At 45.9% G+C, this 24,075-nt stretch overlaps 2 protein-coding genes across 5 annotated transcripts; one reads left to right on the forward strand and one right to left on the reverse strand.

Annotated features, from left to right (window-relative positions):
• The first annotated feature begins 228 nt into the window (after window positions 1-228).
• LOC109878779 (cysteine-rich hydrophobic domain-containing protein 2) lies at window positions 229-10,321 on the forward strand. The gene is made up of 6 exons (XM_020470985.2): window positions 229-597; window positions 995-1,049; window positions 1,561-1,716; window positions 1,805-1,861; window positions 2,093-2,152; window positions 2,252-10,321. Exons 1-6 carry the CDS (start codon window positions 458-460, stop codon window positions 2,300-2,302), a joined length of 519 nt encoding a protein of 172 aa, XP_020326574.1. The 5' UTR covers window positions 229-457; the 3' UTR covers window positions 2,303-10,321.
• On the reverse strand, window positions 5,277-12,757 carry LOC116360113 (nacht, lrr and pyd domains-containing protein 1b-like). Of its 4 annotated transcripts, none has more exons than XM_031814755.1 (9): window positions 12,646-12,755; window positions 10,890-10,927; window positions 10,009-10,073; window positions 9,666-9,880; window positions 9,229-9,485; window positions 8,957-9,082; window positions 7,834-7,966; window positions 7,718-7,747; window positions 5,277-5,854 (listed from the first exon to the last, which is right to left on the reverse strand). In XM_031814755.1, the coding sequence occupies exons 1-9, from the start codon at window positions 12,662-12,664 to the stop codon at window positions 5,523-5,525; spliced, it is 1,215 nt and encodes a 404-aa protein (XP_031670615.1). In that variant the 5' UTR covers window positions 12,665-12,755; the 3' UTR covers window positions 5,277-5,522. The 4 variants fall into 4 exon arrangements, with proteins under 4 accessions (XP_031670615.1, XP_031670619.1, XP_031670618.1 ...); XM_031814759.1 differs by lacking the exon at window positions 12,646-12,755 and adding an exon at window positions 11,543-11,665; XM_031814758.1 differs by lacking the exon at window positions 7,834-7,966 and having other exon boundaries at window positions 5,277-5,879; window positions 12,646-12,757.
• Window positions 12,758-24,075: the final 11,318 nt, after the last annotated feature.

Genomic DNA, 24,075 nt, shown 5'->3' on the forward strand with positions numbered 1-24,075 from the left:
GTAACAAGTAGGCCTAATAATCTCAACTGAATCACATGTCCGTTCTTTACTGCAACCATAAATAAATTACAAATAGCTACATACATACTTAACCAAGAACATACGATAGCTAGCTACTGACGGATAAATATGTTGAGATATTTATATGTAGAATAGAAAGCCATTTTGCACACAGAATACTTTCTGTGGAATTCCTGAATCGATGACGAAAGAACGTCTCTCTCCTTCCGGTTTCAGGGCACTGCGGCGGATGTTGATATTCTGTTTTGGAGACCACAACCAGAGTTAGCTAGCGAGCTTTCGTCGTTGCCGGAGTTTTTTTTTGTTAGTTGTTGTTTGGTTGTTGTCTGACTTTTTTTTAATCGTTTTTCAACCGGGGGAAGGAACCCACTCCCCAAACGACGGCACCGTGTCTCTCCCGGCGCCTCACCGGGGAAACGCGAGGCCGAGTCGTGCGATGATGGAGGACTTCGACGAGATCTACGAGGAGGAGGAGGAGGAGGAGGAAGAGGAGGACGAGGAGAGGGCCGCGGAGGAACAGCTGTTAAAATACGCTCCAGACCCGGTGGTCGTCCGAGGATCTGGCCACGTCACTGTGTAAGAAACCGGCAGGGCTCGGGGGGGGAAAGACCCAAGCACCTGTTAGTTGTCATAAACTAACGCGAACTAGATAACGAAAGTTACACTACGGCATTAACTAGCTTGTTAGCGGAAAGCTAAGCTAACGTAATCAGGTCGGTGTATTTACGATAACAGGGCCAAGAAGCTCGCCTATTAGCATGGCAACTAACTATTAACGAGCTAACATGACCTAGTTTATGTAGTTCGGACCATAAAATGACTATATATACACCGTAACTACCTGGTTAACTAAATATACTTTCCATATGTGGTTTAGTCAAACAGTTAAATAGAACGTCACTCAAGGGAAATGAGGCTATCTAGTTGTTGTGTGCATCAAATAATGCATTTACTTATGTTCTTGTCCCCGAAGGTTTGGACTCAGTAACAAGTTTGAGTCAGAGTTCCCATCGGCACTTACAGGGAAGGTGAGTCATGGAAATTACACACATTTTCTGTAACTCTGCCATCTTCGACGTGTGTCCCTCAAGAGTTTTAACGAGTGCAGGTGGTCAGGGGCGGTTGCCAGGTGTGCATCAATCATGATTGTATATATATTTTTTGTGTTGGGATAGGGTTGAGGTGCCACTTGTTGGGAACAACTACCATACCTGGCAACCCTGCATTTCCAGCTAGCGACAGACTCTGAGAGAATACCTTGCAAATGGCACTTTTCCAGTATTGTAACTTTGTAGTATTGTATTTGCCACTTTAAAATATAAAGATCCACCTGAAATCATTGTAATAGTCATGTGTTTATTAGCAGGTAATATTGACTCCCCCCAGGACAGCCAACTAGCTTTCCTGGAGATGTTGAAAGTGTGCAGGTCTCCCCAGCAGAATCTTGTGTGTTTTGATTCCATCCGCAGACAAGCTCACTCTCCCTACTTGTTTCATGTATATGACCTGATTTGAGTATTTCCCCTGTCTGTCCTCTAGGTGGCGCCAGAGGAGTTCAAGGCCAGTATAAACCGTGTTAACGGCTGTCTGAAGAAGACGCTGCCAGTGAATGTGCGTTGGCTGCTGTGTGGCTGTCTCTGTTGCTGCTGTACACTGGGCTTCAGTCTCTGGCCCGTCATCTGTCTGAGCAAAAGGGTGGGAGACACACACACACACTGAGATACCCACACAGACCATCCCTCTGCGTACCATACTCAAGGTTACCTGTCTCTCTCCTCCTCAGACACAGAGATCCATGGAGAAGCTGTTGGATTGGGAGAACAGCAGACTGTACCACAAGGTGTGTAGGGGTGGGAGGAGGGCCAGGAGAGGTAGTTAAGTTTGACTGACCTCTCCCTCTCTTTTTCTCCTCTTCCCTCCCTCCTCTCTCCCTCCCCTCTCTCTCTCCCTCCCCTCTTTCTTTCTCCCCCCTCTCTCTCTCCCTCCCCTCTTTCTTTCTCCCCCCTCTCTCCCCCCCCCTCTCTCTCTCTCTCTCTCTCTCTCTCTCTCTCTCTCTCCTTCCCTCTCTCAGCTGTGTTTGCATTGGAGGCTGAGCAAGAGGAAGTGTGAAACCAACAACATGATGGAATATGTGAGAACACACACACACACACACACACACACGGAGTACTTGAGTAATGCACACACACACACACACTTTGAATAACCTCTCTCTCTCTCCCCCCCTCAGGTAATCCTGATAGAGTTCCTACCCAAGATCCCCATTTTCAGACCGGACTAGCTCTCCGCGGCCCCACCCACATCCTCCCGTGGTGCCTCTCTTCACTCGGCCCAGTCACCTCTCCAAAATGGCCTCCTCTTTCCTCCCCTAACCAGGCCCATACCCCTAAAACAACAACACCATTTAGTGTTTACTGGACATTATCTAACTTCTCTATCTAGCCCCTCTATATACCCAGAAAACACCTGTTTACACCCTAAAGCCCCTCCCCTTCTCTGATGTCAACCTTCGACCCCTGATCTGTTGGAGGAGACGTGGCCTTTTGACCCCCCCGGGGTGGCCATGTTGACTGTCATCGGTCTGTGGGTCATCATGGGAGACCCAGCTCAGAAAGGGTGTAAACGGTACCATAGAACTGTGGAACTGGACTCCTAATTTTGGACCTGCAATGATGGACCTCCTCTTCACAGCCCTTCCCTGTACACGAGGCACAATCTTTACTCAGATTTATACCCCCGTTATATTGTACCCCAACCTGAACTATGAGACACTGTTGGAACAGTTGATATTATACTCTGTTCTAGAACCTCTATGGAACCGCTGAGGTGACAATCAATGGATTAGCTACGGAACTTCTACAGAACTTCAATGGAACTAATATAGAACATTGACAGAACTTCAATGGATTAGCAAACGGAACAGCTATGGAACTGGCAGAACATCATTAGAACAGCGATGGAACTGACAGAACATCATTAGAACAGCTATGGAACTCCCAACGGAATGTCATTGGGCTCCCGAGTGGCGCAGTGTTCCAAGACACTGCATCTCAGCGCAAGTGGCGTCACTGGTTCGAATCCAGGCTGTATCACATCCGGCCGTGATTGGGAGTCCCATAGGGCGGCGCACAATTGGCCCAGCGTTGTCCGGGTTTGGCCGGGGTAGGCCGTCATTGTAAATAATAATTTGTTCTTTAAATGACTTGCCTAGTTAAATAAAGGTTAAATACAAATGGAACATTGGTAGAACAGTTGTGGAACTTGCAGCATCATTCGCCTTTTGACTGGTCATAGTATCGGTAGTGAACAGCCAAACTAACCACAGTGGATCAGTAGAGAGAACAGCCAAACTAACCACAGTGGATCAGAAGAGAGAACAGCCAAACTAACCACAGTGGATCAGTAGAGAGAACAGCTAAACTAACCACAGTGGATCAGTAGAGAGAACAGCCAAACTAACCACAGTGGATCAGTAGAGAGAACAGCCAAACTAACCACAGTGGATCAGTAGAGAGAACAGCCAAACTAACCACAGTGGATCAGTAGAGAGAACAGCCAAACTAACCACAGTGGATCAGTAGAGAGAACAGCCAAACTAACCACAGTAGATCAGTAGAGAGAACAGCCAAACTAACCACAGTGGATCAGTAGAGAGAACAGCCAAACTAACCACAGTGGATCAGTAGAGAGAACAGCCAAACTAACCACAGTGGATTAGTAGAGAGAACAGCCAAACTAACCACAGTGGGTCAGTAGAGAGAACAGCCAAACTAACCACAGTGGATCAGTAGAGAGAACAGCCAAACTAACCACAGTGGGTCAGTAGAGAGAACAGCCAAACTAACCACAGTGGGTCAGTAGAGAGAACAGCCAAACTAACCACAGTAGGTCGGTAGAGAACAGCCAAACTAACCACAGTAGATCGGTAGAGAACAGCCAAACTAACCACAGTAGGTCGGTAGAGAACACCCAGACTAACCACGGTGGGTCAGTAGAGAGAACAGCCAAACTAACCACAGTGGGTCAGTAGAGAGAACAGCCAAACTAACCACAGTGGATCAGTAGAGAGAACAGCCAAACTAACCACAGTGGATCAGTAGAGAGAATAGCCAAACTAACCACAGTGGATCAGTAGAGAGAACAGCCAAACTAACCACAGTGGGTCAGTAGAGAGAACAGCCAAACTAAACACAGTGGGTCAGTAGAGAGAACAGCCAAACTAACCACAGTGGGTCAGTAGAGAGAACAGCCAAACTAACCACAGTGGATCAGTAGAGAGAACAGCCAAACTACTTTAGACCAGAGCCCTATTCCCTATGTAGTGCACTACTTTAGACCAGAGCCCTATTCCCTATGTAGTGCACTACTTTAGACCAGAGCCCTATTCCCTATGTAGTGCACTAATTTAGACCAGGGCCCATAGGGCTCTGTATAGGGAATAGGATGCAATTTGGGACAGCTTTGGCTGATTAGTAAAGGTCAAGGGTCATGCTCAGGGGGTTACCATGGAGATAGAGGAATATGTAGAATTAAAACGGAATGGCCAAACCTACTCCTGGAGAGATGCTACTGGCCGTGCAGGCTTTTACTCCGACCCTGCTCTAACACACCTGATTCTACTAATCAGTCTAATCAGAACCTTGACTGGCAGAATGAGGTGTGTTAGAGCAGGGCTGAAGCAAAAGCCTGCAGACCCAGTAGCTCTCTGGGAGGAGGGTTGATATCACCAAGACCACTTTAGGTTCATACGGCATCAACTAGCTTTCTGATTGGTTACCTCACATATAAAGCAAGTTTCCTGTGTGTGTGTAGTTTAACTGTTATCTCAGTCCATGATTGGATCTTGGTCACTCCTTTTTATATTCTTTGTCTGGTATTTCTGAACAGGTGTGTTATGATCCTAGCAGACGTGTGTGGATGAATGATCACGTAACGTCTGTGTGTGTGTTTTACGGATGTGAAATAGCTAGCTAGTTAGCGGCGCGCGCTAAATAGCGATTCAATCGATGACGTCACTTGCTCTGAGACCTTGAAGTAGTGGTTCCCCTTGCTCTGCAAGGGCCGCGGCTTTTGTGGAGCGATGGGTAACGATGCTTCGTGGGTGACTGTTGTTGATGTTTGCAGAGGGTCCCTGGTTCGCGCCCGGGTATGGGCGAGGGGACGGTGTAAAGTTATACTGTTACATGTATATATGAGGCATATGGACAGTAAACTACCCAGAAACAAACATTTATTGACAAAGAATTGCAGCCCAGTCAGATCAGGGGTGTATTTATTAGTCGACCACCGTAGCATAACGTTTTGCAACAACAAAAAAACAAGTGTTGGTTGAGTAGGAGTCCTGAGCTAGGATCAGGTCTGTTTCCTAGTGAATACACCCCATGGTGTTCAATTGGAGTGTTACTGTCCCCATTCTACCATTAGGTTGGTACTCCCAACACTGTTGCTATCCATTCTACCATTAGGTTGGTACCCCAACACTGTTACTGTCCATTCTACCATTAGGTTGGTACTCCAACACTGATCTGAAGCTGTGACCAAAGATTGGGGTCCATCTCCCCAAGAAGGTTGATCATCCTGGAACACGACTCAGTTCCTTTTCTCAACACCATATCGATGATGTCACGTGCCTTCTCTGCCCTCTCAGCAATCCCCTTCACTGACTCCATGTCCTCCTGGTTGATGACTGTGTGTTGCAGGAGTCTGTCCAGCAGTTCATTCAGGACAGGTCCTGATACTCGTTTCACAAACTCTGTCCGTACAGAACGCAGCTGCTGCTCTGCAGAACCAGTCAGACTGCTCTCAGCCGGACCTCCTGCCCCCGACACAGCACCTGAGACAGTCAGGTTACAAAATAACTACATTTGAGTCATTTTAGAAGCAGACACTTTCCTCCTTAAATAAAAGAGACCTGAAATAACAAGTATTGACAAAAATTTATTTTTTACAATGACGACCTGCATCACTGAACATATTTAAGGCCGGGTTCACAGACATAGAAAAACAGATTGGGTCATTCAGAACCAGGTTAATCTACATCAAGTCCTGGAGGAGATGTCATTGGGTCATTCAGAACCAGGCTAATCTACATCAAGTCCTGGAGGAGATGTCATTGGGACATTCAGAACCAGGTTAATCTACATCAAGTCCTGGAGGAGATGTCATTGGGTCATTCAGAACCAGGTTAATCTACATCAAGTCCTGGAGGAGATGTCATTGGGACATTCAGAACCAGGTTAATCTACATCAAGTCCTGGAGGAGATGTCATTGGGACATTCAGAACCAGGTTAATCTACATCAAGTCCTGGAGGAGATGTCATTGGGACATTCAGAACCAGGTTAATCTACATCAAGTCCTGGAGGAGATGTCATTGGGGCTTTCAGAACCAGGTTAATCTACAAGTCCTGGAGGAGATGTCATTGGGGCTTTCAGAACCAGGCTAATCTACATCAAGTCCTGGAGGAGATGTCATTGGGACATTCAGAACCAGGTTAATCTACATCAAGTCCTGGAGGAGATGTCATTGGGACATTCAGAACCAGGTTAATCTACATCAAGTCCTGGAGGAGATGTCATTGGGTCATTCAGAACCAGGCTAATCTACATCAAGTCCTGGAGGAGATGTCATTGGGGCATTCAGAACCAGATTAATCTACATCAAGTCCTGGAGGAGATGTCATTGTTCTTGAAGACAGTCTTTTATAATCAGGACTAGTCCAGGTCCTACAGTAAACCATGTTGACTGGCCCTCATGCCATTGGTTTGTACAGAGCATTCAGAAAGTATTCAGACCCCTTGACTTTTTCCACATTTTGTTACGTTACAGACTTGTTATAAAATTGATTTAAGTGTTTTTCCCCTCATCGATCTACATACACAATACCCCATAATGACATCACAATACCCCATAATGACATCACAATACCCCATAATGAAATTGAAAACAGGTTTTTAGACTTGTTTACAAATAAACAAATACCTTATTTACATAAGTACGTAGACCCTTTGCTATGACACTCGAAATTCAGCTCCGGTGCATCCTGTTTCCATTGATCATCCTTGATGTTTTTACAACTTGGAGTCCACTTGTGGTAAATTGAATTGATTGGACATGTTTGGAAAGGCACACACCTGTCTATATAAAGGTCCCTCAGTTGACAGTGCATGTCAGAGCAAAAACCAAGCCATGAGGTCGAAGGAATTGTCCGTAGAGCCCCGAGACAGGATTGTGTGGAGGCACAGATCTGGGGAAGGTGACCAAGATCCCGATGGTCACTCTGACAGAGCTCTAGTGTTCCTCTGTGGAGATGGGAGAACCTTCCAGAAGGACAACCATCTCTGCAGCACTCCACCAATCAGGCCTTTATGGTAGAGAGGCCAGACGGAAGCCACTCCTCAGTAAAAGGCACATGACAGCCTGCTTAGAGTTTGCAAAAAGGCACCTAAAACACAAAATTCTCTGGTATGATGAAACCAAGATTGAACTCTTTGGCCTGAATACCAACTTGGCACCATCCCGACAGTGGTGGCAGCATCATGCTGTGGGGATGTTTTTCAGTGGCAGGGACTGGGAGACTAGTCAGGATTAAGGGAAAGATGAACGGAGAACTGTACAGAGATCCTTGATGAAAACGTGCTCAGGAGTCAAGGGGTCTGAATACTTTCTGAATGCATTGTAACTCATGGTTACTTACTAGTTGAACAGGTGTCAGAGATGTATTCATCTGAAAGATAAACAAAAATGAGGTTATATCACTCTAAATAGCATCTGGTACTAAAGTACAAAGTGATGATTGACATGTGCTCCTACATCGTGATACTTTCTCTTTCCATGCTGTCCTCTCATCATCACCGAATAACTCCATCTCAATGTCAATCCCTGTTATTTTCACAATCGCCTTGAAAAAGCTTGGTGTGGTGTCTCTTTGTATGAGATGAATCCTCTGGAGCGAGAGAGGGAGACAGAGAGAGAAAAAGAGAGAGGGAGAGAGGGATTGCAAAGCAATGTAAACGTATGTTTCCCATGCCAATAAAGCCATTTGAATTTAATTGAGAGCGAGCGAGAAGGCGACAGCAAGAGAGAGAGAGAGAGCAATGGACAGACATGTTCTTATTCTACTGAAACAATGGACAGACATGTTCTCATTCTACTGAAACAATGGACAGACATGTTCTCATTCTACTGAAACAATGGACAGACATGTTCTCATTCTACTGAAACAATGGACAGACATGTTCTCATTCTACTGAAACAATGGACAGACATGTTCTCATTCTACTGAAACAATGGACAGACATGTTCTCATTCTACTGAAACAATGGATAGACATGTTCTCATTCTACTGAAACAATGGTCAGACATGTTCTCATTCTACTGAAACAATGGTTAGACATGTTCTCATTCTACTGAAACAATGGACAGACATGTTCTCATTCTACTGAAACAATGGACAGACATGTTCTCATTCTACTGAAACAATGGACAGACATGTTCTCATTCTACTGAAACAATGGACAGACATGTTCTCATTCTACTGAAACAATGGACAGACATGTTCTCATTCTACTGAAACAATGGACAGACATGTTCTCATTCTACTGAAACAATGGACAGACATGTTCTCATTCTACTGAAACAATGGTTAGACATGTTCTCATTCTACTGAAACAATGGACAGACATGTTCTCATTCTACTGAAACAATGGATAGACATGTTCTCATTCTACTGAAACAATGGATAGACATGTTCTCATTCTACTGAAACAATGGACAGACATGTTCTCATTCTACTGAAACAATGGACAGACGACATGTTCTCATTCTACTGAAACAATGGACAGACATGTTCTCATTCTACTGAAACAATGGACAGACATGTTCTCATTCTACTGAAACAATGGACAGACATGTTCTCATTCTACTGAAACTGTACCTGTGGATTGATGGAGGTAGAACAGGGAATGTTCAGTCTGAAGAAACTATATAGTTTGAAGGACTGCTCTGGTCTGGAGATGAGAAACCTTGAAGACCCGTAGGACTTTTCCTGTTGTTCCACAGCCTGCGAAACAACCCAGCCAGTCAATGTACAGTCTTATTCAAACATTATTCAGAAAACTAGCAACACACTTATCTTAATTTAATGAGTGTCAACATAAACTGCACCAGTGGTTAGTTAAGGTCATCTCTATAATAATGATACCTCACCTGTATTTGGCCGGGGTTCCAGGGGAACAGGTACAGGCGAGAAATTAATGTTTCCCTTTTCACTGTCAGATAGAGCATCAGCTCACAGTGGACATCTACGTTCCAAGACAGTAATCTCAGTATCAGAGCGATAGGTGAGAACTTGGGATGGAGAATCTTAACATGGAATCTGGTGACCTCATGCACTTCCTCTAAAGACACTCCATGTTCCTCTACATGAAGAATCTTCATCTCATTCCTCAGGGAAGGGTTGGTCCCTGAACAACACAATACAAAGGAGACAGAAAGACAAATATTGTATTATTAATCCAACTAAAACACAAAGAATATGCAGTACCAGATCACAGTAAACTCAAACTCCCAGAATAGTTCCTTCATTAATTGAAAAAAAGCTACATGGAAATGTCTTTCTGAATACTATTTCTACATGGTTTTACCTAAACAGACAAAGTGTGGCAGATGAACTTCCTCCAGTTCACCTAACTCCATAGTGATGTCCAGCAATGGACCACCTTGTGTGTACTGCATGTCTTTCAGAAGTTGACTGTAGGGTTCCCAGTTCCTGAAGTGATACTTCAGAATGACATCTCTCTCACACAGCCAGCGGAGCCCAGACACTGTGCACTCATAACTCCCTTTGGGTGTCCTGTGTCTGAGGGCAACAACAAGATGGTAGAGGGTCAATGGTCAAATGGAGAGGTTGGATTAGAAGACTATTCCCAAAGGTAATGGGGAAATACACTAGCAAATGGAATGAAATTTTATAAGTAGATATTTTACCTGAACATTGTCACTCCCTGGACAGTGGAAGTCAAGGGTTCAATCTGAAGCCAGTGTGTGGAGTCCTGAACAAGGACAAGCATGTCAGTAATACATATGGGGCCTGTTTCCTGGACACAGATTGAGTCTAGTGCTGGACTTACAGCATGCTCAATGGAAGTTTCAATAGAAAGATCTTTAAGGTCCAGGACTAGACTTAATCTGAGTCTGGGAAACTGGCCAATTAACCAAAGTAACTCATCTAATGTATTTATTCAATGTTACATGGAATGCTGGTGATTTATCAATTAAACTGTCTAAAGACAAAATATGACACCAGCTAAAATCCTGCATGACTACAAGCAGAACACAGGACTGCCTATATCCCAGTATGAATGGTTGGTCAGTACACACCTCAGTACACACCTGGCTTTGAGACTGTGTTTATATTACTAAAGTAGAACATAGGACTGTCTATATCCCAGTATGAATGGTTGGTCAGTACACACCTGGCTTTGAGACTGTGTTTATATTACAAAGCAGAACACAGGACTGTCTCTATCCCAGTATGAATGGTTGGTCAGTACACACCTGGCTTTGAGACTGTGTTTATATTACTAAAGCAGAACACAGGAGTCTATATCCCAGTATGAATGGTTGGTCAGTACACACCTGGCTTTGAGACTGTGTTTATATTACAAAGCAGAACACAGGACTGTCTATATCCCAGTATGAATGGTTGGTCAGTACACACCTGGCTTTGAGACTGTGTTTCTATTACTAAAGCAGAACACAGGACTGTCTCTATCCCAGTATGAATGGTTGATCAGTACACACCTGGCTTTGAGACTGTGCCTGACTCCTGCAGGTATGTAAAAGTAAGAATTGACATTATGACTTACCTTAACATGGTCACAAGTCTTACAGCTCTGAGGAATCCCTGAAGTCAAAAGTAGTTATTTAAAATGAACAATGTAATAATGAATAAATAATTATTAAATTAAACTTGTTATAAAAATGAATATAAGTGAGCAACAGTCTCAAAATGTACACTCATTAGCATACCCTAATCTGACATTAGTGTTATATTAATTCATGTTTGTGGAAGCAGGAAACAACATCGTTCTGGTCCATGTTTTGTAGATGTTTGGGGGCCTGATTTCTGGTAGATCCTAGGATGAGAGCTTAAAGGTAGAGTCAGATAAATGATGTTGTACGAGCAGCACCACAGATATTGTGATGAGCAAGATGCCCGACTTCTCTCTCACACAGTATCTGTCCATGTGCACCGGTCCTTTTCACTCTCTTACAGCGGAGAGGTTGAGTGTTCGCCATGGGACCAAAACAGCGGAGAAGTTTAGCGCTCCAACACTCTTAGCTGTTGTAGAAATTGACCCATTATCCTGTTTACGTTGAGCATCTATGTCACATCACTGACTCTACATTTAAGTTTGTTTTGACAAAATAGATCATGATTGTGCTTCTTGTCTGGGACTAAACTATAATGAATGCTTTAAAACTATTTTGAGTTAAAAACAGTTATCAGTTAAATCACCTTTCTCAGGTCCAGACTTGATACAACTCTCTCCACCATGGTCTCTGGTGTTCTCAGGTCCAGACTTGATACAACTCTCTCCACCATGGTCTCTGGTGTTCTCAGGTCCAGACTTGATACAACTCTCTCCACCATGGTCTCTGGTGTTCTCAGGTCCAGGCTTGATACAACTCTCTCCACCATGGTCTCTGGTGTTCTCAGGTCCAGGCTTGATACAACTCTCTCCACCATGGTCTCTGGTGTCCTCAGGTCCAGGCTTGATCCAACTCTCTCCACCATGGTCTCTGGTGTTCTCAGGTCCAGGCTTGATACAACTCTCTCCACCATGGTCTCTGGTGTCCTCAGGTCCAGGCTTGATCCAACTCTCTCCACCATGGTCTCTGGTGTTCTCAGGTACAGGCTTGATCCAACTCTCTCCACCATGGTCTCTGGTGTCCTCAGGTCCAGGCTTGATCCAACTCTCTCCACCATGGTCTCTGGTGTTCTCAGGTCCAGGCTTGATCCAACTCTCTCCACCATGGTCTCTGGTGTCCTCAGGTCCAGGCTTGATCCAACTCTCTCCTCCATGGTCTCTGGTGTTCTCAGGTCCAGGCTTGATACAACTCTCTCCACCATGGTCTCTGGTGTTCTCAGGTCCAGGCTTGATCCAACTCTCTCCACCATGGTCTCTGGTGTCCTCAGGTCCAGGCTTGATCCAACTCTCTCCACCATGGTCTCTGGTGTTCTCAGGTCCAGGCTTGATCCAACTCTCTCCACCATGGTCTCTGGTGTCCTCAGGTCCAGGCTTGATACAACTCTCTCCTCCATGGTCTCTGGTGTCCTCAGGTCCAGGCTTGATACAACTCTCTCCACCATGGTCTCTGGTGTCCTCAGGTCCAGGCTTGATCCAACTCTCTCCACCATGGTCTCTGGTGTTCCAACAGAACACATTAAAACACACCACTACTACTAATCTAACTGTCTGTAGGTCCAACAGAACACACCACTACTACTAATCTAACTGTCTGTAGGTCCAACAGAACACATTAATACACACCACTACTACTAATCTAATTATAGAAAGGATTCCAGAGGAAAACACATGATGAAACATTGCTACTCACCTCTGAATGTGTTGGTCATCTATCTGACACAGGGTCACTGAGAAGGCGGAGTAAATCCCAAACCCAGGATAGAGGGGTTCAGTGAACGTGGTGTGTTCTGTGTAAAGGTGTGTCAGTGTACCAGAGGAGGACACACTATAGAAGGTCAAAGTACCAGCTGGCCAGTCCAGATACACTCCAACTCTGTTAGAAACATGACGAGGGATGGATCTGTTGACTCCATCATGTTTAAATAAATAACCTTTGTCAAAACAGACTAAACACCAAGACTTCCTATTGTCTCCAATCCTACGGTCACTCCCCCTTTCCTTCCTCTTCAGTCCTTTGTACACCACACCAATGTCCGCCATGCCACCATCCCTCTTCACCTCCCAGTAATAACGACACCCAGATAAGCCTTCTCTGCAGAGAACTTGATAAAGACAGTCAAATCTGTCTGGATGGTCTTCATAATGCTGGTCCTCCACCACCCTTTTCAACTTCCTGTTCCCCTCAGACAGTATCAGGTGTGGGTTTGCTGTATTTGGGTCCAGGGTGAGATGACAGGCATCTGTAGACAAAATGAGAGTTTAATCATACCACATCTTGATATAAAATGTTGTTTTGTCGGAACAGAACAAGTATTGATTAGTTACTATAGTTCTGAATATGCAGTTAATTAGGATTGAAGAGACTTACATTTTCTCAGCCCTGATTTCAGCCTGCACTCTCCACCATGATCCACACTATAGGAGAAACAGGTTATTGACTGACAAAGACCTAATAAAGCAGTCAACATTTAAACCACATTGTTGTGTTCTGGTGCACTATCCCAGTTCATTACTATCCTACCTACTGCTTACAGAACAGAGTACAATTCATTACTAGAGACATACATGTATTCTACCCTACCTACAGAACAGAGTACAATTCATTACTAGAGACATACAGGTATTCTATCCTACCTACTGCATACAGAACGGATTACAATTCATTACTAGAGACATACAGGTATTCTATCCTACCTACTGCATACAGAACAGAGTACAATTCATTACTAGAGACATACAGGTATTCTATCCTACCTACTGCATACAGAACAGAGTACAATTCATTACTAGAGACATACAGGTATTCTATCCTACCTACTGCATACAGAACAGAGTACAATTCATTACTAGAGACATACAGGTATTCTATCCTACCTACTGCATACAGGACGGAGTACAATTCATTACTAGAGACATACAGGTATAGTATCCTTCCTACTGCATACAGAACAGAGTACAATTCCAACAGGATATCAGAGATGCAGAAGAAGAGTATTCATGTGGTGATGATGTATGCTGTGTTGGAGTGCTCAGCCTGCTGGGTAAACTTCCCCTTAATTCTACCATCATGTCCTCATGTTACTGACCCTACTACACTACATATGACACAACCGCTGCTCACACTATCAGGACATCTATTCTGACTTACTTCAGCTTCATCAGTTTATATGTGGGATCCACCAGAGTAGCTGAAAGCAGTCCCCCTGCAGAGTCTCCTGGGTGATTGTAGCTCAGGTCCAGCTCTTTCAGGTGGGAGGGGTTTGACCTCAGAGCTGAAGACAGAGCAGCACAGCCCTCCTCTGTGACCAGACAGCCAGACAGCCTACAGAGAGACACACAACAGCTGTCTAGGTTGATGGTTGGTGTACTGGTGTCAATCATCTTGTAGGTCACCAATACATGTGTCCATGACACAAACATTGAAATGAAACAGATTTTCAGAGTATTTGAATTACTCAGCTCAGTACCGACCTGACTGAAACAGCTGTACTTACCCCAGTGTGTGTAGTTTACAGTCTGGATCCACCAGTCCAGCAGACAGCAGTGTAACTCCTGAGTCCTGCAGGTCATTGTCTCTCAGCTCCAGTTGTTTCAGTTGTGAGTTGGGTGAACTCAGGACTGAGGCCAGATCTGAACAGCAACCCTCTGTCAGACCACACTGACCAAGACTAGAGGGGAGTAGAGAACCAGTGGTTGAATAAGTACCCAATTGTCATACTTGAGTAAAAGTACAAATACCTTAATAGAAAATGACTCAAGTGAAAGTCACCCAGTAAAATACTACTTGAGTGAAAGTCACCCAGTAAAATACTACTTGAGTGAAAGTCACCCAGTAAAATACTACTTGAGTGAAAGTCACCCAGTAAAATACTACTTGAGTGAAAGTCACCCAGTAAAATACTACTTGAGTGAAAGTCACCCAGTAAAATACTACTTGAGTGAAAGTCACCCAGTAAAATACCACTTGAGTGAAAGTCACCCAGTAAAATACTACTTGAGTGAAAGTCACCCAGTAAAATACTACTTGAGTGAAAGTCACCCAGTAAAATACTACTTGAGTGAAAGTCACCCAGTGAAATACTACTTGAGTGAAAGTCACCCAGTAAAATACTACCTGAGTAAAAGTCACCCAGTAAAATACTACTTGAGTGAAAGTCACCCAGTGAAATACTACTTGAGTAAAAGTCACCCAGTAAAATACTACCTGAGTGAAAGTCACCCAGTAAAATACTACTTGAGTGAAAGTCACCCAGTAAAATACTACCTGAGTGAAAGTCACCCAGTAAAATACTACTTGAGTGAAAGTCACCCAGTAAAATACTACTTGAGTGAAAGTCACCCAGTAAAATACTACCTGAGTAAAAGTCACCCAGTAAAATACTACTTGAGTGAAAGTCACCCAGTAAAATACTACCTGAGTGAAAGTCACCCAGTAAAATACTACTTGAGTGAAAGTCAAGGTTTTAAATATACTTAAGTATAAAAAGTACATGGAATTGATGAAATGTACTTAAGTATTAAAAGGAAAAGTATAAATCATTTTAAAAATCCTTATATTAAGCAAACCAGACGGCACCATTTTCTAGTTTATTTACTGATAGCCAGGGGCACACTCCATCACTCAGACATCATTTACTGATAGCCAGGGGCACACTCCATCACTCAGACATCATTTACTGATAGCCAGGGGCACACTCCATCACTCAGACATCATTTACTGATAGCCAGGGGCACACTCCATCACTCAGACATCATTTACTGATAGCCAGGGGCGCACTCCATCACTCAGACATCATTTACTGATAGCCAGGGGCACACTCCATCACTCAGACATCATTTACTGATAGCCAGGGGCACACTCCATCACTCAGACATCATTTACTGATAGCCAGGGGCACACTCCATCACTCAGACATCATTTACTGATAGCCAGGGGCACACTCCATCACTCAGACATCATTTACTGATAGCCAGGGGCACACTCCATCACTCAGACATCATTTACTGATAGCCAGGGGCACACTCCATCACTCAGACATCATTTACTGATAGCCAGGGGCACACTCCATCACTCAGACATCATTTACTGATAGCCAGGGGCACACTCCATCACTCAGACATCATTTACTGATAGCCAGGGGCACACTCCAACACTCAGACATCATTTACTGATAGCCAGGGGCGCACTCCAACACTCAGACATCATTTACTGATAGCCAGGGGCACACTCCATCACTCAGACATCATTTACTGATAGCCAGGGGCACACTCCATCACTCAGACATCATTTACTGATAGCCAGGGGCGCACTCCATCACTCAGACATCATTTACTGATAGCCAGGGGCGCACTCCAACACTCAGACATCATTTACTGATAGCCAGGGGCACACTCCATCACTCAGACATCATTTACAGATAGCCAGGGGCACACTCCATCACTCAGACATCATTTACTGATAGCCAGGGGCACACTCCATCACTCAGACATCATTTACTGATAGCCAGGGGCACACTCCATCACTCAGACATCATTACTGATAGCCAGGGGCACACTCCATCACTCAGACATCATTTACTGATAGCCAGGGGCACACTCCATCACTCAGACATCATTTACTGATAGCCAGGGGCACACTCCATCACTCAGACATCATTTACTGATAGCCAGGGGCACACTCCATCACTCAGACATCATTTACTGATAGCCAGGGGCACACTCCATCACTCAGACATCATTTACTGATAGCCAGGGGCACACTCCATCACTCAGACATCATTTACTGATAGCCAGGGGCACACTCCATCACTCAGACATCATTTACTGATAGCCAGGGGCACACTCCATCACTCAGACATCATTTACTGATAGCCAGGGGCACACTCCATCACTCAGACATCATTTACTGATAGCCAGGGGCACACTCCATCACTCAGACATCATTTACTGATAGCCAGGGGCACACTCCATCACTCAGACATCATTTACTGATAGCCAGGGGCACACTCCATCACTCAGACATCATTTACTGATAGCCAGGGGCACACTCCATCACTCAGACATCATTTACTGATAGCCAGGGGCACACTCCATCACTCAGACATCATTTACTGATAGCCAGGGGCACACTCCATCACTCAGACATCATTTACTGATAGCCAGGGGCACACTCCATCACTCAGACATCATTTACTGATAGCCAGGGGCACACTCCATCACTCAGACATCATTTACTGATAGCCAGGGGCACACTCCATCACTCAGACATCATTTACTGATAGCCAGGGGCACACTCCATCACTCAGACATCATTTACTGATAGCCAGGGGCACACTCCATCACTCAGACATCATTTACTGATAGCCAGGGGCACACTCCATCACTCAGACATCATTTACTGATAGCCAGGGGCACACTCCATCACTCAGACATCATTTACAGATAGCCAGGGGCACACTCCATCACTCAGACATCATTTACTGATAGCCAGGGGCACACTCCATCACTCAGACATCATTTACTGATAGCCAGGGGCACACTCCATCACTCAGACATCATTTACTGATAGCCAGGGGCACACTGCATCACTCAGACATCATTTACTGATAGCCAGGGGCACACTCCATCACTCAGACATCATTTACTGATAGCCAGGGGCACACTCCATCACTCAGACATCATTTACTGATAGCCAGGGGCACACTCCATCACTCAGACATCATTTACTGATAGCCAGGGGCACACTCCATCACTCAGACATCATTTACTGATAGCCAGGGGCACACTCCATCACTCAGACATCATTTACTGATAGCCAGGGGCACACTCCATCACTCAGACATCATTTACAGATAGCCAGGGGCACACTCCATCACTCAGACATCATTTACAGATAGCCAGGGGCACACTCCATCACTCAGACATCATTTACTGATAGCCAGGGGCACACTCCATCACTCAGACATCATTTACTGATAGCCAGGGGCACACTCCATCACTCAGACATCATTTACTGATAGCCAGGGGCACACTCCATCACTCAGACATCATTTACTGATAGCCAGGGGCACACTCCATCACTCAGACATCATTTACTGATAGCCAGGGGCATACTCCATCACTCAGACATCATTTACAGATAGCCAGGGGCACACTCCATCACTCAGACATCATTTACAGATAGCCAGGGGCACACTCCATCACTCAGACATCATTTACAGATAGCCAGGGGCACACTCCATCACTCAGACATCATTTACAGATAGCCAGGGGCACACTCCATCACTCAGACATCATTTACTGATAGCCAGGGGCACACTCCATCACTCAGACATCATTTACTGATAGCCAGGGGCACACTCCATCACTCAGACATCATTTACTGATAGCCAGGGGCACACTCCATCACTCAGACATCATTTACAGATAGCCAGGGGCACACTCCATCACTCAGACATCATTTACAGATAGCCAGGGGCACACTCCATCACTCAGACATCATTTACTGATAGCCAGGGGCACACTCCATCACTCAGACATCATTTACTGATAGCCAGGGGCACACTCCATCACTCAGACATCATTTACTGATAGCCAGGGGCACACTCCATCACTCAGACATCATTTACTGATAGCCAGGGGCACACTCCATCACTCAGACATCATTTACTGATAGCCAGGGGCACACTCCATCACTCAGACATCATTTACTGATAGCCAGGGGCACACTCCATCACTCAGACATCATTTACTGATAGCCAGGGGCACACTCCATCACTCAGACATCATTTACTGATAGCCAGGGGCACACTCCATCACTCAGACATCATTTACTGATAGCCAGGGGCACACTCCATCACTCAGACATCATTTACTGATAGCCAGGGGCACACTCCATCACTCAGACATCATTTACAGATAGCCAGGGGCACACTCCATCACTCAGACATCATTTACAGATAGCCAGGGGCACACTCCATCACTCAGACATCATTTACAGATAGCCAGGGGCACACTCCATCACTCAGACATCATTTACAGATAGCCAGGGGCACACTCCATCACTCAGACATCATTTACTGATAGCCAGGGGCACACTCCATCACTCAGACATCATTTACAGATAGCCAGGGGCACACTCCATCACTCAGACATCATTTACAGATAGCCAGGGGCACACTCCATCACTCAGACATCATTTACTGATAGCCAGGGGCACACTCCATCACTCAGACATCATTTACTGATAGCCAGGGGCACACTCCATCACTCAGACATCATTTACTGATAGCCAGGGGCACACTCCATCACTCAGACATCATTTACTGATAGCCAGGGGCACACTCCATCACTCAGACATCATTTACTGATAGCCAGGGGCACACTCCATCACTCAGACATCATTTACAGATAGCCAGGGGCACACTCCATCACTCAGACATCATTTACTGATAGCCAGGGGCACACTCCATCACTCAGACATCATTTACAGATAGCCAGGGGCACACTCCATCACTCAGACATCATTTACAGATAGCCAGGGGCACACTCCATCACTCAGACATCATTTACTGATAGCCAGGGGCACACTCCATCACTCAGACATCATTTACTGATAGCCAGGGGCACACTCCATCACTCAGACATCATTTACTGATAGCCAGGGGCACACTCCATCACTCAGACATCATTTACTGATAGCCAGGGGCACACTCCATCACTCAGACATCATTTACTGATAGCCAGGGGCACACTCCATCACTCAGACATCATTTACTGATAGCCAGGGGCACACTGCATCACTCAGACATCATTTACTGATAGCCAGGGGCACACTCCATCACTCAGACATCATTTACAGATAGCCAGGGGCACACTCCATCACTCAGACATCATTTACTGATAGCCAGGGGCACACTCCATCACTCAGACATCATTTACAGATAGCCAGGGGCACACTCCATCACTCAGACATCATTTACAGATAGCCAGGGGCACACTCCATCACTCAGACATCATTTACTGATAGCCAGGGGCACACTCCATCACTCAGACATCATTTACTGATAGCCAGGGGCACACTCCATCACTCAGACATCATTTACTGATAGCCAGGGGCACACTCCATCACTCAGACATCATTTACTGATAGCCAGGGGCACACTCCATCACTCAGACGTCATTTACAGATAGCCAGGGGCACACTCCATCACTCAGACATCATTTACTGATAGCCAGGGGCACACTCCAACACTCAGACATCATTTACAGATAGCCAGGGGCACACTCCATCACTCAGACATCATTTACAGATAGCCAGGGGCACACTCCATCACTCAGACATCATTTACTGATAGCCAGGGGCACACTCCAACACTCAGACATCATTTACTGATAGCCAGGGGCACACTCCATCACTCAGACATCATTTACTGATAGCCAGGGGCACACTCCATCACTCAGACATCATTTACAGATAGCCAGGGGCACACTCCATCACTCAGACATCATTTACTGATAGCCAGGGGCACACTCCAACACTCAGACATCATTTACAGATAGCCAGGGGCACACTCCATCACTCAGACATCATTTACAGATAGCCAGGGGCACACTCCATCACTCAGACATCATTTACTGATAGCCAGGGGCACACTCCAACACTCAGACATAATTTACTGATAGCCAGGGGCACACTCCATCACTCAGACATCATTTACTGATAGCCAGGGGCACACTCCATCACTCAGACATCATTTACTGATAGCCAGGGGCACACTCCATCACTCAGACATCATTTACTGATAGCCAGGGGCACACTCCATCACTCAGACATCATTTACTGATAGCCAGGGGCACACTCCATCACTCAGACATCATTTACTGATAGCCAGGGGCACACTCCATCACTCAGACATCATTTACTGATAGCCAGGGGCACACTCCATCACTCAGACATCATTTACTGATAGCCAGGGGCACACTCCATCACTCAGACATCATTTACTGATAGCCAGGGGCACACTCCATCACTCAGACATCATTTACTGATAGCCAGGGGCACACTCCATCACTCAGACATCATTTACTGATAGCCAGGGGCACACTCCATCACTCAGACATCATTTACTGATAGCCAGGGGCACACTCCATCACTCAGACATCATTTACTGATAGCCAGGGGCACACTCCATCACTCAGACATCATTTACTGATAGCCAGGGGCACACTCCATCACTCAGACATCATTTACTGATAGCCAGGGGCACACTCCATCACTCAGACATCATTTACAGATAGCCAGGGGCACACTCCATCACTCAGACATCATTTACAGATAGCCAGGGGCACACTCCATCACTCAGACATCATTTACTGATAGCCAGGGGCACACTCCATCACTCAGACATCATTTACAGATAGCCAGGGGCACACTCCATCACTCAGACATCATTTACTGATAGCCAGGGGCACACTCCATCACTCAGACATCATTTACAGATAGCCAGGGGCACACTCCATCACTCAGACATCATTTACTGATAGCCAGGGGCACACTCCATCACTCAGACATCATTTACAGATAGCCAGGGGCACACTCCATCACTCAGACATCATTTACAGATAGCCAGGGCACACTCCATCACTCAGACATCATTTACAGATAGCCAGGGGCACACTCCATCACTCAGACATCATTTACTGATAGCCAGGGGCACACTCCATCACTCAGACATCATTTACTGATAGCCAGGGGCACACTCCATCACTCAGACATCATTTACTGATAGCCAGGGGCACACTCCATCACTCAGACATCATTTACTGATAGCCAGGGGCACACTCCATCACTCAGACATCATTTACTGATAGCCAGGGGCACACTCCATCACTCAGACATCATTTACTGATAGCCAGGGGCACACTCCATCACTCAGACATCATTTACTGATAGCCAGGGGCACACTCCATCACTCAGACATCATTTACAGATAGCCAGGGGCACACTCCATCACTCAGACATCATTTACTGATAGCCAGGGGCACACTCCATCACTCAGACATCATTTACAAACGAAGCATTTGCGTTGAGTGAGTTCGGCCAGATCAGAGGCAGTAGGGAGGACCAGGGATGGTCTCTGTTTAGTGAGTCCTCCAGATCAGAGTCAGTAGGGATGACCAGGGATGTTCTCTGTTTAGTGAGTCCTCCAGTGGGGGGCAGTAGGGAGAACCAGGGATGTTCTCTGTTTAGTGAGTCCTCCAGATCAGAGGCAGTAGGGAGGACCAGGGATGTTCTCTGTTTAGTGAGTCCACCAGATCAGAGGCAGTAGGGATGACCAGGGATGTTCTCTGTTTAGTGAGTCCTCCAGATCAGAGGCAGTAGGGATGACCAGGGATGTTCTCTGTTTAGTGAGTCCTCCAGATCAGAGGCAGTAGGGATGACCAGGGATGTTCTCTGTTTAGTGAGTCCTCCAGATCAGAGTCAGTAGGGACGACCAGGGCTGTTCTCTGTTTAGTGAGTCCTCCAGATCAGAGGCAGTAGGGATGACCAGGGATGTTCTCTGTTTAGTGAGTCCTCCAGATCAGAGGCAGTAGGGATGACCAGGGATGTTCTCTGTTTAGTGAGTCCTCCAGTTGGGAGGCAGTAGGGAGAACCAGGGATGTTCTCTGTTTAGTGAGTCCTCCAGATCAGAGGCAGTAGGGATGACCAGGGATGTTCTCTGTTTAGTGAGTCCTCCAGATCAGAGGCAGTAGGGATGACCAGGGATGTTCTCTGTTTAGTGAGTCCTCCAGTTGGGAGGCAGTAGGGAGAACCAGGGATGTTCTCTGTTTAGTGAGTCCTCCAGATCAGAGGCAGTAGGGAGGACCAGGGATGTTCTCTGTTTAGTGAGTCCACCAGATCAGAGGCAGTAGGGATGACCAGGGATGTTCTCTGTTTAGTGAGTCCTCCAGATCAGAGGCAGTAGGGATGACCAGGGATGTTCTCTGTTTAGTGAGTCCTCCAGATCAGAGGCAGTAGGGATGACCAGGGATGTTCTCTGTTTAGTGAGTCCTCCAGATCAGAGTCAGTAGGGACGACCAGGGATGTTCTCTGTTTAGTGAGTCCTCCAGATCAGAGGCAGTAGGGATGACCAGGGATGTTCTCTGTTTAGTGAGTCCTCCAGTTGGGAGGCAGTAGGGAGAACCAGGGATGTTCTCTGTTTAGTGAGTCCTCCAGATCAGAGGCAGTAGGGAGGACCAGGGATGTTCTCTGTTTAGTGAGTCCACCAGATCAGAGGCAGTAGGGATGACCAGGGATGTTCTCTGTTTAGTGAGTCCTCCAGATCAGAGGCAGTAGGGATGACCAGGGATGTTCTCTGTTTAGTGAGTCCTCCAGATCAGAGGCAGTAGGGATGACCAGGGATGTTCTCTGTTTAGTGAGTCCTCCAGATCAGAGGCAGTAGGGAGGACCAGGGATGTTCTCTGTTTAGTGAGTCCTCCAGATCAGAGGCAGTAGGGATGACCAGGGATGTTCTCTGTTTAGTGAGTCCCCCAGAGCAGAGGCAGTAGGGATGACCAGGGATGTTCTCTGTTTAGTGAGTCCTCCAGATCAGAGTCAGTAGGGACGACCAGGGATGTTCTCTGTTTAGTGAGTCCTCCAGATCAGAGGCAGTAGGGATGACCAGGGATGTTCTCTGTTTAGTGAGTCCTCCAGATCAGAGGCAGTAGAGATGACCAGGGATGTTCTCTGTTTAGTGAGTCTGCCAGATCAGAGGCAGTAGGGGCGACCAGGGATGTTCTCTGTTTAGTGAGTCCTCCAGATCAGAGGCAGTAGGGATGACCAGGGATGTTCTCTGTTTAGTGAGTCTGCCAGATCAGAGGCTAGTAGGGATGACCAGGGATGTTCTCTGTTTAGTGAGTCCTCCAGATCAGAGGCAGTAGAGATGACCAGGGATGTTCTCTGTTTAGTGAGTCCTCCAGATCAGAGGCAGTAGGGATGACCAGGGATGTTCTCTGTTTAGTGAGTCCTCCAGATCAGAGGCAGTAGAGATGACCAGGGATGTTCTCTGTTTAGTGAGTCCTCCAGATCAGAGGCAGTAGAGATGACCAGGGATGTTCTCTGTTTAGTGAGTCCTCCAGT

The sequence above is a fragment of the Oncorhynchus kisutch genome, unplaced genomic scaffold (genome assembly GCF_002021735.2).
Source record: "Oncorhynchus kisutch isolate 150728-3 unplaced genomic scaffold, Okis_V2 Okis07a-Okis12b_hom, whole genome shotgun sequence".
NCBI lineage: Eukaryota > Metazoa > Chordata > Actinopteri > Salmoniformes > Salmonidae > Oncorhynchus > Oncorhynchus kisutch.

Bases quoted from the DNA above. Each gene is read 5' to 3' on its own strand.
- LOC109878779 (XM_020470985.2), top strand. From the start codon at position 458: ATGATGGAGGACTTCGACGAGATCTACGAGGAGGAGGAGGAGGAGGAG. The intron at 1,717-1,804 runs GTGGGAGACACA...TCTCCTCCTCAG, and splicing joins TCATCTGTCTGAGCAAAAGG to ACACAGAGATCCATGGAGAA. The intron at 2,153-2,251 runs GTGAGAACACAC...TCCCCCCCTCAG, and splicing joins CCAACAACATGATGGAATAT to GTAATCCTGATAGAGTTCCT.
- LOC116360113 (XM_031814755.1), bottom strand. The intron at 9,881-10,008 runs GTAAAATATCTA...TGTTGCCCTCAG, and splicing joins CAGGGAGTGACAATGTTCAG to ACACAGGACACCCAAAGGGA. The intron at 5,855-7,717 runs GTAAGTAACCAT...TGACTGTCTCAG, and splicing joins CTCTGACACCTGTTCAACTA to GTGCTGTGTCGGGGGCAGGA.